Here is an 11,734-nt window from a genome sequence, read left to right on the forward strand (position 1 = left end):
CTGAAACATCCTCCAGGACGCTCGCTGCACCAGCACAGACAATGGAGGCCAGCAGGAAGCTCACTGGCAGACAAAGGCAAGTCCTTTTTTTCTTTTTCCTATTGGGATTCTGTCTGGCGAGTGCAGGGGAACTGAAGCGCTATTCTGTGGTTGAGGAAAGGGAGGGTAGGTCCTTTGTAACCAATTTAGTAAATGACCTAGGTCTTGGGCAGATGGAGCTCTCCAGACGAGGGGCTAAGGTCATTTCTAAAGGGAACAAACTACATTTGCAGCTGGACCGGGAGACAGGAGATTTGCTCTTAACTGAGAAAGTGGACCGGGAAGAACTGTGTGGGCACACGGAGCCATGCCTGCTACGTTTCCAAGTGTTGCTAGACAATCCCTTAGAGATTTTTCAAGCTGAGCTAGAAGTAACAGACATAAATGACCACTCTCCAGCATTCGTGGACAAAGAAATCTTGCTAAAGATATCAGAAAGCAGTCTTCCTGGGACTATATTTCCTCTGAAGAACGCTCAAGACATGGATGTAGGCCAAAATGGTATTGATAACTACCATATTAGTTCCAATTCCTATTTTCATGTGCTCACTCGAAAACGCAGCGATGGCAAGAAATATCCTGAGCTGGTTCTAGACAGAGCTCTGGATAGAGAGGAGGAAGCTGAGCTCAAGTTAATCCTCACAGCTCAGGATGGCGGCTCGCCACCTAGGTCTGGCACCACTGAGGTCCACATTGAAGTCCTGGACATCAATGATAATGCTCCCCAGTTTGAACAGCCTTTTTACAGGGTACAGATCCCAGAGGATAGTCCAATAGGCTTTCTGGTCGTCACCGTTTCCGCTACGGATAAGGACATAGGAGTCAATGGGGAGATCTCCTATTCACTTTTCCAGGCTTCAGATGACATCAGCAAAACCTTTTCGATCCACCCCTTGACTGGGGAGGTGCGACTGAGAGAGCAACTCGATTTTGAAAAGACTCAGTTCTATGAAGTCAATGTTGAGGCCAGGGACGCTGGAACCTTTTCTGGAAAATGCACGATTCTGACCCAAGTCATAGATGTGAATGACCATGCTCCAGAGATTATCCTGTCTGCATTTACCAACCCCATCCCTGAGAATTTGCCAGAAACTATGGTGGCAGTTTTTAGCATATCTGATTTAGATTCAGGAGAAAACAGCAAAACTAGTTGTTCCATTCAGGACGATCTACCTTTCTTCCTAAAGCCTTCTGGAGAAAACTTTTACACACTATTAACACAGAACGCACTTGACAGAGAGACGACGGCAGAATACAACATCACCATCAGTGTTGCAGACATGGGGAGTCCCATACTGAGAACGCAAGTCAATATAACAGTGCAGGTCTCAGACATCAACGACAACGCCCCCGCCTTCACCCAAACCTCCTACACACTCTTTGTTCAAGAGAACAACAGCCCCGCACTGCACATAGGCACCATCAGCGCCACAGACTCAGACTCAGGCTCCAATGCTCACATCACCTACTCGCTGCTGCCCACTCACGACCCGCAGCTGGACCTCTCCTCGCTCATCTCCATCAACGCCGACAATGGGCAGCTGTTCGCGCTCAGGGCGCTGGACTATGAGGCCCTAAAGACCTTCGAGTTCCTCGTGGGTGCCACAGACCAAGGCTCGCCCGCTCTCAGTAGCCAGGCGCTGGTGCGCATGCAGGTGCTGGACGCCAACGACAATGCGCCCTTCGTGCTCTACCCGCTGCAGAACGCCTCTGCGCCCTTCACAGAACTGCTGCCCAGGGCGGCAGAACCTGGCTACCTGGTCACCAAGGTGGTGGCTGTGGACCGCGACTCTGGCCAGAATGCCTGGCTGTCATTCCAGCTGCTCAAAGCCACGGAGCCTGGACTGTTCACCGTGTGGGCTCACAATGGCGAGGTGCGCACCTCCAGACTGCTGAGTGAGCGCGATGCGCCCAAGCACAGGCTGCTGCTCCTGGTCAAGGACAATGGCGATCCTCCGCGGTCTGCCAGTGTCACTCTGCATGTGCTGCTGGTTGATGGCTTCTCTCAGCCCTACCTGCCTCTGCCAGAGGTGGCGCACGACCCCACACAGGAGGAAGACCTGCTTACTTTGTACCTGGTTATTGCCTTGGCATCTGTGTCTTCACTCTTTCTCTTGTCTGTGCTGCTGTTTGTGGGGGTGAGGCTGTGCAGGAGAGTCAGGGCGTCCTCTCTGGGTGGCTGCTCTGTGCCTGAAGGACACTTTCCTGGTCACCTGGTGGATGTCAGCGGTGCAGGGACCCTGTCCCAGAGCTACCAGTATGAGGTGTGTCTGACAGGGAACTCTGGAACTGGTGAGTTCAAATTCCTGAAACCAATTTTACCTAATTTCCAAGACCATCCTCTTGGACCAGAAATGGGTGAAAATTCCAACTGTAGAAACGACTGGGATTTCGGCATTCAGTTAAAATAGCCTTTTTTTAAAAAAAATCATGTGTAGTGTGCTGTTGTTGTTAGCTCAAACTACTATTCTTGCTGTGCCCATCATGAACATTTGAAGCCTGCCAAAAGCTTGTTTGCAGCATATTCCAGCCGTCATTTTAGTGAGGCGGTCTCATCTTTTCTCCAGATCGAAATGTTCCAATCTTGTCTTTCTAATGTGTCTCTTTTCGTACAAATCTTGCTGTGGGATAGCTTAGGAATGTACAAGAGAGGAAGTGGAAAATCAGTTCAACCCAATCAGATGCAGTTCAGTGTGTACTCTTCCCAGTTGTTAGCCATTGCATACACAATACACAGCATTTCTTGGATGCAAGGAGATCTAACCAGAAATGGGAACAAAGGGGCACCGAGGGGCCTGGCTTTTGCTTTATTTGGCCTCCACTGAACTAACTTTGATGTTGGTGTCGTTGTTAAAAAATGTTCCCTAGCTGCATGACTCTTCATTAGCCTGTTGTTGCTTTTAATATCACTGTTTTAAACTGCTTTTCTGCTGCATTTTGTTGGTATGGAGGAGGATTCAGAAAGCCACCCCCTATTTGCCTGGAAATAGTGTGGCTGTAAAATTGGCTTTTCTCTTCTGAGATTGGTATGTTTGCGCATACCAATATTCATTCTTTTCCCCTTTATTTTTTTTGCATTTTTGTTTTTGTGTTTGTTTGAGACAGAGTTTCTCTGTGTAACAGTCCTGGATGTCCTGGAACTCAATTTGTAGACCAGGTTGAGTACCACTGATACTTCAATCTCCAAGAACACTATTAAAGGGAGATGTGTCATGTGAAAGTTGATTTTCACCTCTTCGACCTGTAATGTGGTTCTCAACCTGTGAGTCTCTATCCCTCTGGGATCACATATCAGCTATCCTGTCTACCAGATACTTACATTAATATTTACAACAGTAGCAATATTACACTTATGAAGTAGCCGCAAAATAATTTTATGGGTGAGGATCACCACAACATGAGGAACTGTAAAGGGTCACAGCATTATTAGAAGGTTGAGAACCACGCTTTACCACTGTGTCCTCCCTGGGATGTGTACAGTATGCTGAGTGCACAGATCACCCTGGAAGATCTGGGATAGCAATGGTGGGCTAAAATAGTGGGGGATGAGCTTAAAAGAGACAGCATCCCTGGTGACTAAGGAGTTGTCACATCATTCCCTGTGCTGCAATTTCTGACTATATGTAGATGTGTCTGCATGCGAGTATGCACATATGAGTGCAGGTACCCTCAGAGGGCAGAGGCATTGGATCCCTTTGATCTGGAGCACAGCTGCCTGTCCTAGATTTTGAAGACCAAACTCAGGTCCTCTGCAAAAGCAACAAGTGCTCTCAACCACAGAGCAGTCTCTCCAGACCTTACTTTCACTGTTTTAAATCTTTTCCCAAACCCTATGTGGGTTACAATTATTCCTGTGTGTGTGTAGCAATATCACTTGTTGTCAAATGAAGATAATTAAAAATCATTATAACAAGAGTTTAGGTTTAATTGGCTTGAGGAATCCAATTAACAACTTCTAGAGCCATTAGCAAAAACAATGAATTAATAAGGGTATCAAGGATATCAATGTCTATGTGGTACTGAAGTTCAAATCCTGAGTCTCGTGCATGTTAAATGTGCTTTATCACTGAACTTCCTACCCTGCCCTTCGTGAATTTTCACTGCAATTGCAATTCAAACTATAAGAAAGTGGTTCAAACTATAAGAACAGGAAATCTAAACAAAAGAATACAAAGATAATCCAAGCTTTCAGTATAGAATTTAAACTCTATTTTTAAATTTAAATAGAATTTAATATAATAAATTTAAGTCTATTTTTAAACTCTCACTAATCAGTTTTAAAAAATGAACAATTCAATTAAACAAGCAAAGACCAGAATAGATATTTTCTGAAGAAGATATACCAATGATTAGTATGCACCTGAAAAGCTATACAACATTGCTCATCAAATAAACACCACAGCAAGACACTCAGAACTCCTAGGATGGCAAGGACCAAAAAAAGCCAAATCAGTGTTGGGAGGTTGTCATAATTTTGAAACCCTGACACACAACTGAAGAAATGGAAAATGCTGCAGCCATTTTTTTTAAACATCCTGTCAGTTTTTCAAATGGACAAACATAGAGCTCATCATGGGTTAAGCAAATATATACCTGGGGTGGGCTGTGGTGGTGCTCACTTTTAGGGATCCAGAGGCAGGTAGATCTGAGTTTGAAGCTAGCCTGCTCTACAGGCCTAATTCCAGGACATCCAAGACTACACAGAGAAACCCTAGCTCAGAAAACCAAATGTGTGTGTACATATATGAATCTTCATAGCAACATTGTTTGTGAAAATCAAAAGGGTAGAAACATTCCAAATGCCCAAATAAACATGAGCCTGCTATATCCAGGAAAAGTAATGAAATATTGACACATGCTAGAATTTGGACGAACCTTTAAACCATCAGGGCAAGGGAGGGAAGCTGACCAGCCTCAGAGGTCCACATATTCTGTCATTTCATTCTTATGGAAGTCTACAATAGAGAACTCTGTCTAGACCAAAAGAGGAGACTAATGATTCCTTTGGGCTCTGCTCAGGAGAAATGAGAAAATAAGATGATTGTTAAGGAATGTGAGGTACTTCTTTGATGTAAGATATACATTCCAAAACTGACCTTGGTGATGGGTGCACCACTTTGTGTATATATTAAAAGGCTCTAAGTTTTAAACTGTAAATGAATGCATTCAACTATATGTTATATCCCAAAGCTGTATATTAGAAAACGCAAGCATTATTCTTGCCAAATATAAAAATAAATCCAGGCCCACATAAGTCTATTTATGAAATGATTTTCTGGTAATTGAACATTGGGAAGACTTACAATTCTTTCCCTTGGATGTTGGAGAGAAGGAATCCATTTGTTCTTTAATAAAGCACGTCTACACTCTATAGAACTCACTGGCTGGAATATTGCATTGTCTACTCATTTGTGTTTATGTTGGAAAATATGTGCATGTGACATTCGCCGTGCTATCTTTGAAACTTTACCCCTCGATGCAAATGTTGCTTACATTACCTTATTTAGTCATTGACATCGGCAGCGTTACATACCCAATACCATGAGTGAAAATTTATTTTTGTATTTAGTTTCATATAGTACCTCAGTAATGTATTTATACACACAAAAGTAACTTGAAAAGAAGTTAGTGATTCACGTTATATAACTTAATCCACATGTCTTGGAGAATTTTGTCTCTTGTTAAATCTGAACCTGTAAGGCCCAGTGAGACCGCGCGGTGGCGCTGCAGGTTAAGAAGACAGAGCATAGGAATTGCTTCTGCAATAGCCTTCTCAGGGCCAGTTTCTCACCACCTAGAAGCAAAAGATATGCTCTTCCGGCAAAGCAAGGGCGCGTGTAAACCTTAAATATTCTATTTGGAGGCTTGATTCTGACGTTCTGGACTGTGAGACAGTGCTGTTAGGATCCTGGGCATAGGTGAAGCTACTGTGGAGCAAACAGGAAAGAGGGAAGAGCCATGGAGACTGCGTGGATGCACAAACTGAGACAAAGGCAAGTCCTGGCTTTCTTTGTTTTGCTGAGTGTGTCTGAGGCAGGCAGGGAGCTGGGTCCCTATTCCATAGAGGAAGAGATGGAGAGGGGCTCCTTTGTGGCAAATCTTGGGAAAGATCTGGGGGTGGAACTGGCAGAGATATCCACCCGCAGGGCTCGGATCATTTCCCGGGAAAACAGACAGCATCTGCAGCTCAATGTTCAGTCTGGAGATTTGCTCATAAGTGAGAAGCTAGATAGAGAGGAGCTTTGTGGCTCCACTGAGCCTTGTGTTCTGTACTTCCAAGTGTTAATGGAAAACCCTTTGGAGGTATTTCAGGCTGAACTGAAGGTGAAGGACATAAATGACCATTCTCCAGTGTTCACTGAAAAAGAAATGATGCTGAGGATACCAGAAAACAGTGCTCTGGGAACCACATTCCCTTTAAATAATGCTCTGGACTCAGACGTAGAAATCAACAATATTCAGAGCTATCAAGTCAGCTCCAACTCTCATTTCCTGGTTGTCACCCGCAACCGCAGTGATGGTAGGAAGTACCCAGAGCTGGTACTGGAGAAAGAACTGGATCGGGAGGAGGAGCCTGAGCTGAGGTTAACCCTGATAGCCTTGGATGGTGGATCTCCTCCCCGGTCTGGGATGGCGCGGGTTCTCATTGAAGTAGTGGACACCAACGACAATGCACCCGAGTTTCAGCAGTCAATTTACCAAGTGCAAATTCCAGAGAACCGCCGCCCGGAGTCCCTGGTCGTCACAGTCTCAGCCAATGACTTAGACAGCGGAGATTATGGGAAAATATTGTACGCACTCTCTCAGCCTTCAGAAGATATCAGCAAGACATTAGAAGTAAATCCAGTAACGGGGGAAGTTCGGCTACGAAAAGAGGTAGATTTTGAAACAATTCCCTCTTATGAAGTGGATATTAAGGCCACGGATAGCGGAGGTCTCTCGGGGAAATGCACGCTGCTCCTGCAGGTGGTGGATGTGAACGACAACCCCCCAGAAGTGATGCTATCTGCACTTAACAGCCCAGTTCCAGAAAACTCCCCGGATGAGGTAGTTGCTGTTTTCAGTGTTGGAGATGCTGACTCAGGAAACAATGGGAAGGTGATTTCCTCCATCCAGGAGGACCTTCCCTTTCTTCTAAAACCTTCAGGAAAGAACTTTTACACTTTAATAACGAAGAGAGCTCTAGACAGGGAAGAAAAAGAGCAGTACAATATCACCATCACAGTCAGCGACCTGGGCACACCCAGGCTCACAACCCAGCACACCATAACAGTGCAGGTCTCTGACATCAACGACAACGCCCCCGCCTTCACACAAAGCTCCTACACCCTGTTTGTCCAGGAGAACAACAGCCCCGCCCTGCACATAGGCACCATCAGCGCCACAGACTCAGACTCAGGCTCCAATGCCCACATCACCTACTCGCTGCTGCCAACCCACGACCCGCAGCTGGATCTCTCCTCGCTCATCTCCATCAACGCCGACAATGGGCAGCTGTTCGCGCTCAGGGCACTGGACTACGAGGCCCTGCAGAGCTTCGAGTTCCTCGTGGGGGCCACAGACCAAGGCTCACCCGCTCTCAGTAGCCAGGCGTTGGTGCGCGTGCTGGTGCTGGACGCCAACGACAATGCGCCCTTCGTGCTCTACCCGCTGCAGAACGCCTCTGCGCCCTTCACAGAGTTGCTGCCCAGGGCGGCAGAGCCTGGCTACCTGGTCACCAAGGTGGTGGCTGTGGACCGCGACTCTGGCCAGAATGCCTGGCTGTCATTCCAGCTGCTCAAAGCCACGGAGCCCGGACTGTTCAGCGTGTGGGCTCACAATGGCGAGGTGCGCACCTCCAGGCTGCTGAGTGAGCGCGATGCGCCCAAGCACAGGCTGCTGCTGCTGGTCAAGGACAATGGCGATCCTCAGCGCTCTGCCAGTGTCACTCTGCATGTGCTGCTGGTGGATGGCTTCTCTCAGCCCTACCTCCCTCTACCGGAGGTGGCGCAAGACTCCGCCCAAGATGAGGATGAGCTCACGCTGTACCTGGTTATTGCCTTGGCAACTGTGTCTTCGATCTTCCTCTTGTCTGTGCTGCTATTTGTGGGGATGAGGCTGTGCAGGAGGGCCAGAGCGTCCACTCTGGGTGGCTGCTCTGTGCCTGATGGCCATTTTCCTGGTCACCTGGTGGATGTCAGCGGGACAGGAACTCTGTCCCAGAGCTACCAGTATGAGGTATGTCTGATGGGAGATTCTTCTGGGACCAGCGATTTTAAATTCTTACAGCCAGTTCTTCCTAGCTCCTTGGCCCAGTCCTCTGGAAAAGAAATGGTGGAAAATTCTACCCTCCAGAATAGTTTTGGATTTAATCATTATTAGAAAACTACTTAATAGATATTTACTTCCTAATATTGTCTTGTTTATTAGCTATATTTTGTATACCTGTTACTAACAATTTTAATTTTCACTTTACTCATAGGTTTTCAGGCTTATGCTTAGTGTAATGGTTTTACTCTTATTTATTGCACAGAATTTCTTGATGGGATCCCAGTGAATTAGAAGGCTTTATCCGCACAGTTAAACTGATTGTTAAAATTGTTTCTACCACTTTGCTTTTGTTGGCTTCATTAGTTCTGCACATTTCATGCCAGTGTTCTGTTCCTAGACTTCTTGGATTATTAAAATATTATGCTGTTTGTTATGTTCATATATACTAAGTATTTCTGCATTTCCTTTCTATACTGGAAGTCTTGGTTTTTTTTAGTCCTTGGTTTTCATTATATATAATAGTTGTTTTATACTATGCTAGTATATTAAAGTTTTATTTTTCTTTGTTTATATATCTTGATTTAAGATCTATTTCGTAATAGAAGCATGTAGTCAATTTGAAAACAAAAGTATCATAAGATAGTGAGTTTGTGTTGATTGCCTTTATTTGTGGGCCTGAAGGCAAATTTTGGAATTATAAAGCATCAAATAAGAGCATTTAATAATTTGTTTTAATTCTGCATGGAAACCTTAGAGATAGACATTGAGTTTTCAGTGGCTTACAATCCAGTTGCATTCTTTTGAATAAACAGTGTATTATATCACCAAGTACCTGTTGTGACTTTTCTATGCAACAGAGCTGGGGTCTGAGGCACTATCTAATCTTGTACATGTACACGTCTTAAGGGTTAGTCTCTATCATTTGCTTATAGTGGAAAAGAGAACATTTTAGGCCTTTGAATAAAGTTCTTTGTAAGGAAGATATTTTATTGATATGCCCCTGCACTCAACATCATTAAAATATGTAGTAGTCATAGTTTTGTTCTTCTCTTATTTCATGTATAGTAATTAGATCATATAAGATTTCATTAAGAGGGACATTTAAACAAAGATGGGGCTTGCGTTCAGCTGTATAATGATGACTGTTATAAGAATAAAGACAAATGAAAGAACAGCAATAGAAATTTCAAAGTATGAGTAAGTGAAATAATATGATTTTCGAATGATAGGTACTGGACATTGCCTGTGTCTTGTCCTCCTTATAGTTCATTCGTGTGTATTCTGACTCAATAAACATTAGTGACTGAATGACTTGCCAAAGATAACAGTTCCCGTCTCAAGCAGATCACACATTGAAGGAGAGGTAGACTCTTACAAAACGCAATGTTATTTACATAATAAACAAAATCATGTGCATGTCACGTGGTAGTACTCATCCTGGGGCCCTGAGGGGGGATGGTATGATCGTCCAGTTCTGAAGGCAGAGTACTGCTTTGTTTTAAGGAATGTGATACAGTTTAAATAAGGTTTCTGAGGAATGTGCCAAACATCTCTTTTGCCTGTTTCTTGTGTCCCTTGCTGCGGTTTCCAGAACTATGAAATATGTTATCAAAAGACATGTTCACAATTTTTCCTTTGTTTGCACGAGGCTGTGCCGGAGACGAAAGGACTTACATGGAGTTAAGTAGCAGAGGGGAAAAAAGGGAGTGCCATAAACCTTCTGTTCAACTGTTAGAATTTTAACTTTCCCACGCAGCTGAGAAGACTCAGTATGAATGGATCTCCATCTCAGCATAATTTTCACAAAACAAAGAAAAGGAAAAATGGAAAATAAAATAAGCCAATGCAGAAAATAATAAATATATATGCGTGAACACATAAAACCAGGAAAAAGCATTTTTCAATCTGTTGGTGGCCACATGGTGGCGCTGCAGGCTAAAGAGACGCAAGGAAAATTTAACTGAGGCTGCACCCAAAGTCACAAGACAAAAAAAGGAAAATCCTGACCGCTGGGACAAAAGCTGAGGGTCCTCAAGACTGAGGAAGGAAGAAAATATCCTAGATCCTTCCATCTAAGTGGAGCGTCTGAGGTTTACGACTGCTGAGAGCTGTGGCTGGGACCTGTAGTAAGGAAAGAAGAAACCATGGCAGCCAGAGGGTCACGCTTCCCCAGACAAAGGCAAGTGCTATTATTTCTCTTTCTGTTCTGGGAACTGTGTTTGGCAGGCTCTGAGTTTGCACGTTATTCTGTAACCGAGGAAACAGAAAGGGGATCCTTTGTGGCGAATCTGGCAAAGGAACTAGGTCTAGGGGTGGAAGCGCTGGCTGCAAAGAGAGCTAGGGTGGTTTCTGATGATAACAAACAGCGTTTGCTCCTGGATTTTCACACTGGAGATTTGCTCACAAACGAGAAACTGGACCGGGAGAAGCTGTGTGGCTCCACAGAGCCCTGCATACTCTATTTCCAAATTTTAATGGATAACCCCTTTCAGATTTACCGGGCTGAGCTGAGAATCGTGGATATAAATGATCACTCACCCGCCTTCCAGGACAAAGAGATGATTTTAAAAATACCAGAAAGCACAGCAGTAGGAGTGACATTTCAGTTACAAAGAGCACTAGACTCAGATGCAGGACGCAATGGCATCCAAAACTACACCATCAGCCCCAACTCGCCTTTTCATATTACAATTCATGACAACAACGAAGGGGTGATATACCCAGAGCTGGTGCTAGACAAACCTCTAGATTGGGAAGAGGAGCAGGAGTTCAGGTTAACACTCACCGCATTTGATGGCGGATCTCCACCCAGGTCAGGAACAGCCACTGTACGTATTCTGGTCTTGGACATCAATGACAATGCCCCGCAGTTTTCCCAGGAACTTTATCAAACCCAGGCTCCAGAAAATAGCCCAGTAGGACTTCCTCTTGTTAAAGTCTCTGCAGAAGATGTGGACTCAGGAGTCAATGCAGAAATATCCTATTCGTTTTTTGATGCTTCCGAAGATATTCGAGCAACCTTTCAAATCAACCCTTTCTCTGGGGAAATCGTGCTCAAAGCCTTGCTTGATTATGAGTTAGTAAAGTCCTATAAGTTAAATATACAGGCAGTTGATGGTGGAGGCCTTTCTGCTAAATGTACGGTTTTAGTTCATGTTTTAGACATCAATGACAACTCCCCAGAACTGACCATATCATCACTAGTCAACGAAGTTGTTGAGAACTCTCCCGAAACCGTGCTGGCGGTTTTTAGGATCAACGACAGAGACTCTGGAGAAAATGGAAAGACCGTTTGCTACATTCAAGAAAATCTGCCTTTCCTTCTAAGACCTTCAGTAGACAATTTTTACATCCTAATGACAGAAGGAGCTCTGGACAGAGAGACCAGATCACAATACAACATCACCATCACAGTCACCGACATGGGCACACCCAGGCTCACAAC

At 44.6% G+C, this 11,734-nt stretch overlaps 3 protein-coding genes across 3 annotated transcripts in view; all 3 read left to right on the forward strand.

The window, feature by feature from the left end:
* Positions 1–32: 32 nt before the first annotated feature.
* LOC102001088 (protocadherin beta-13) lies at positions 33–4,670 on the forward strand. Its single transcript, XM_005356000.2, has one exon. The coding sequence runs from the start codon at positions 42–44 to the stop codon at positions 2,448–2,450; it is 2,409 nt and encodes an 802-aa protein (XP_005356057.1). The 5' UTR covers positions 33–41; the 3' UTR covers positions 2,451–4,670.
* Positions 4,671–4,774: 104 nt separating this feature from the next.
* LOC102001362 (protocadherin beta-16) lies at positions 4,775–8,790 on the forward strand. Its single transcript, XM_005356001.3, has one exon. The coding sequence runs from the start codon at positions 5,998–6,000 to the stop codon at positions 8,398–8,400; it is 2,403 nt and encodes an 800-aa protein (XP_005356058.1). The 5' UTR covers positions 4,775–5,997; the 3' UTR covers positions 8,401–8,790.
* Positions 8,791–9,499: 709 nt separating this feature from the next.
* LOC106143980 (protocadherin beta-18-like) overlaps positions 9,500–11,734 on the forward strand; it is an 11,986-nt gene continuing 9,751 nt past the window's right edge. The window contains exon 1 of the mRNA XM_026783574.1: positions 9,500–11,725. Within this exon, the coding sequence (XP_026639375.1) occupies positions 10,434–11,725 (1,292 nt within the window). The 5' untranslated portion in view covers positions 9,500–10,433. The remainder of the gene's footprint in view (positions 11,726–11,734) is intronic.

Source organism: Microtus ochrogaster, chromosome 18 (assembly GCF_000317375.1).
Source record: "Microtus ochrogaster isolate Prairie Vole_2 chromosome 18, MicOch1.0, whole genome shotgun sequence".
Lineage (NCBI taxonomy): Eukaryota > Metazoa > Chordata > Mammalia > Rodentia > Cricetidae > Microtus > Microtus ochrogaster.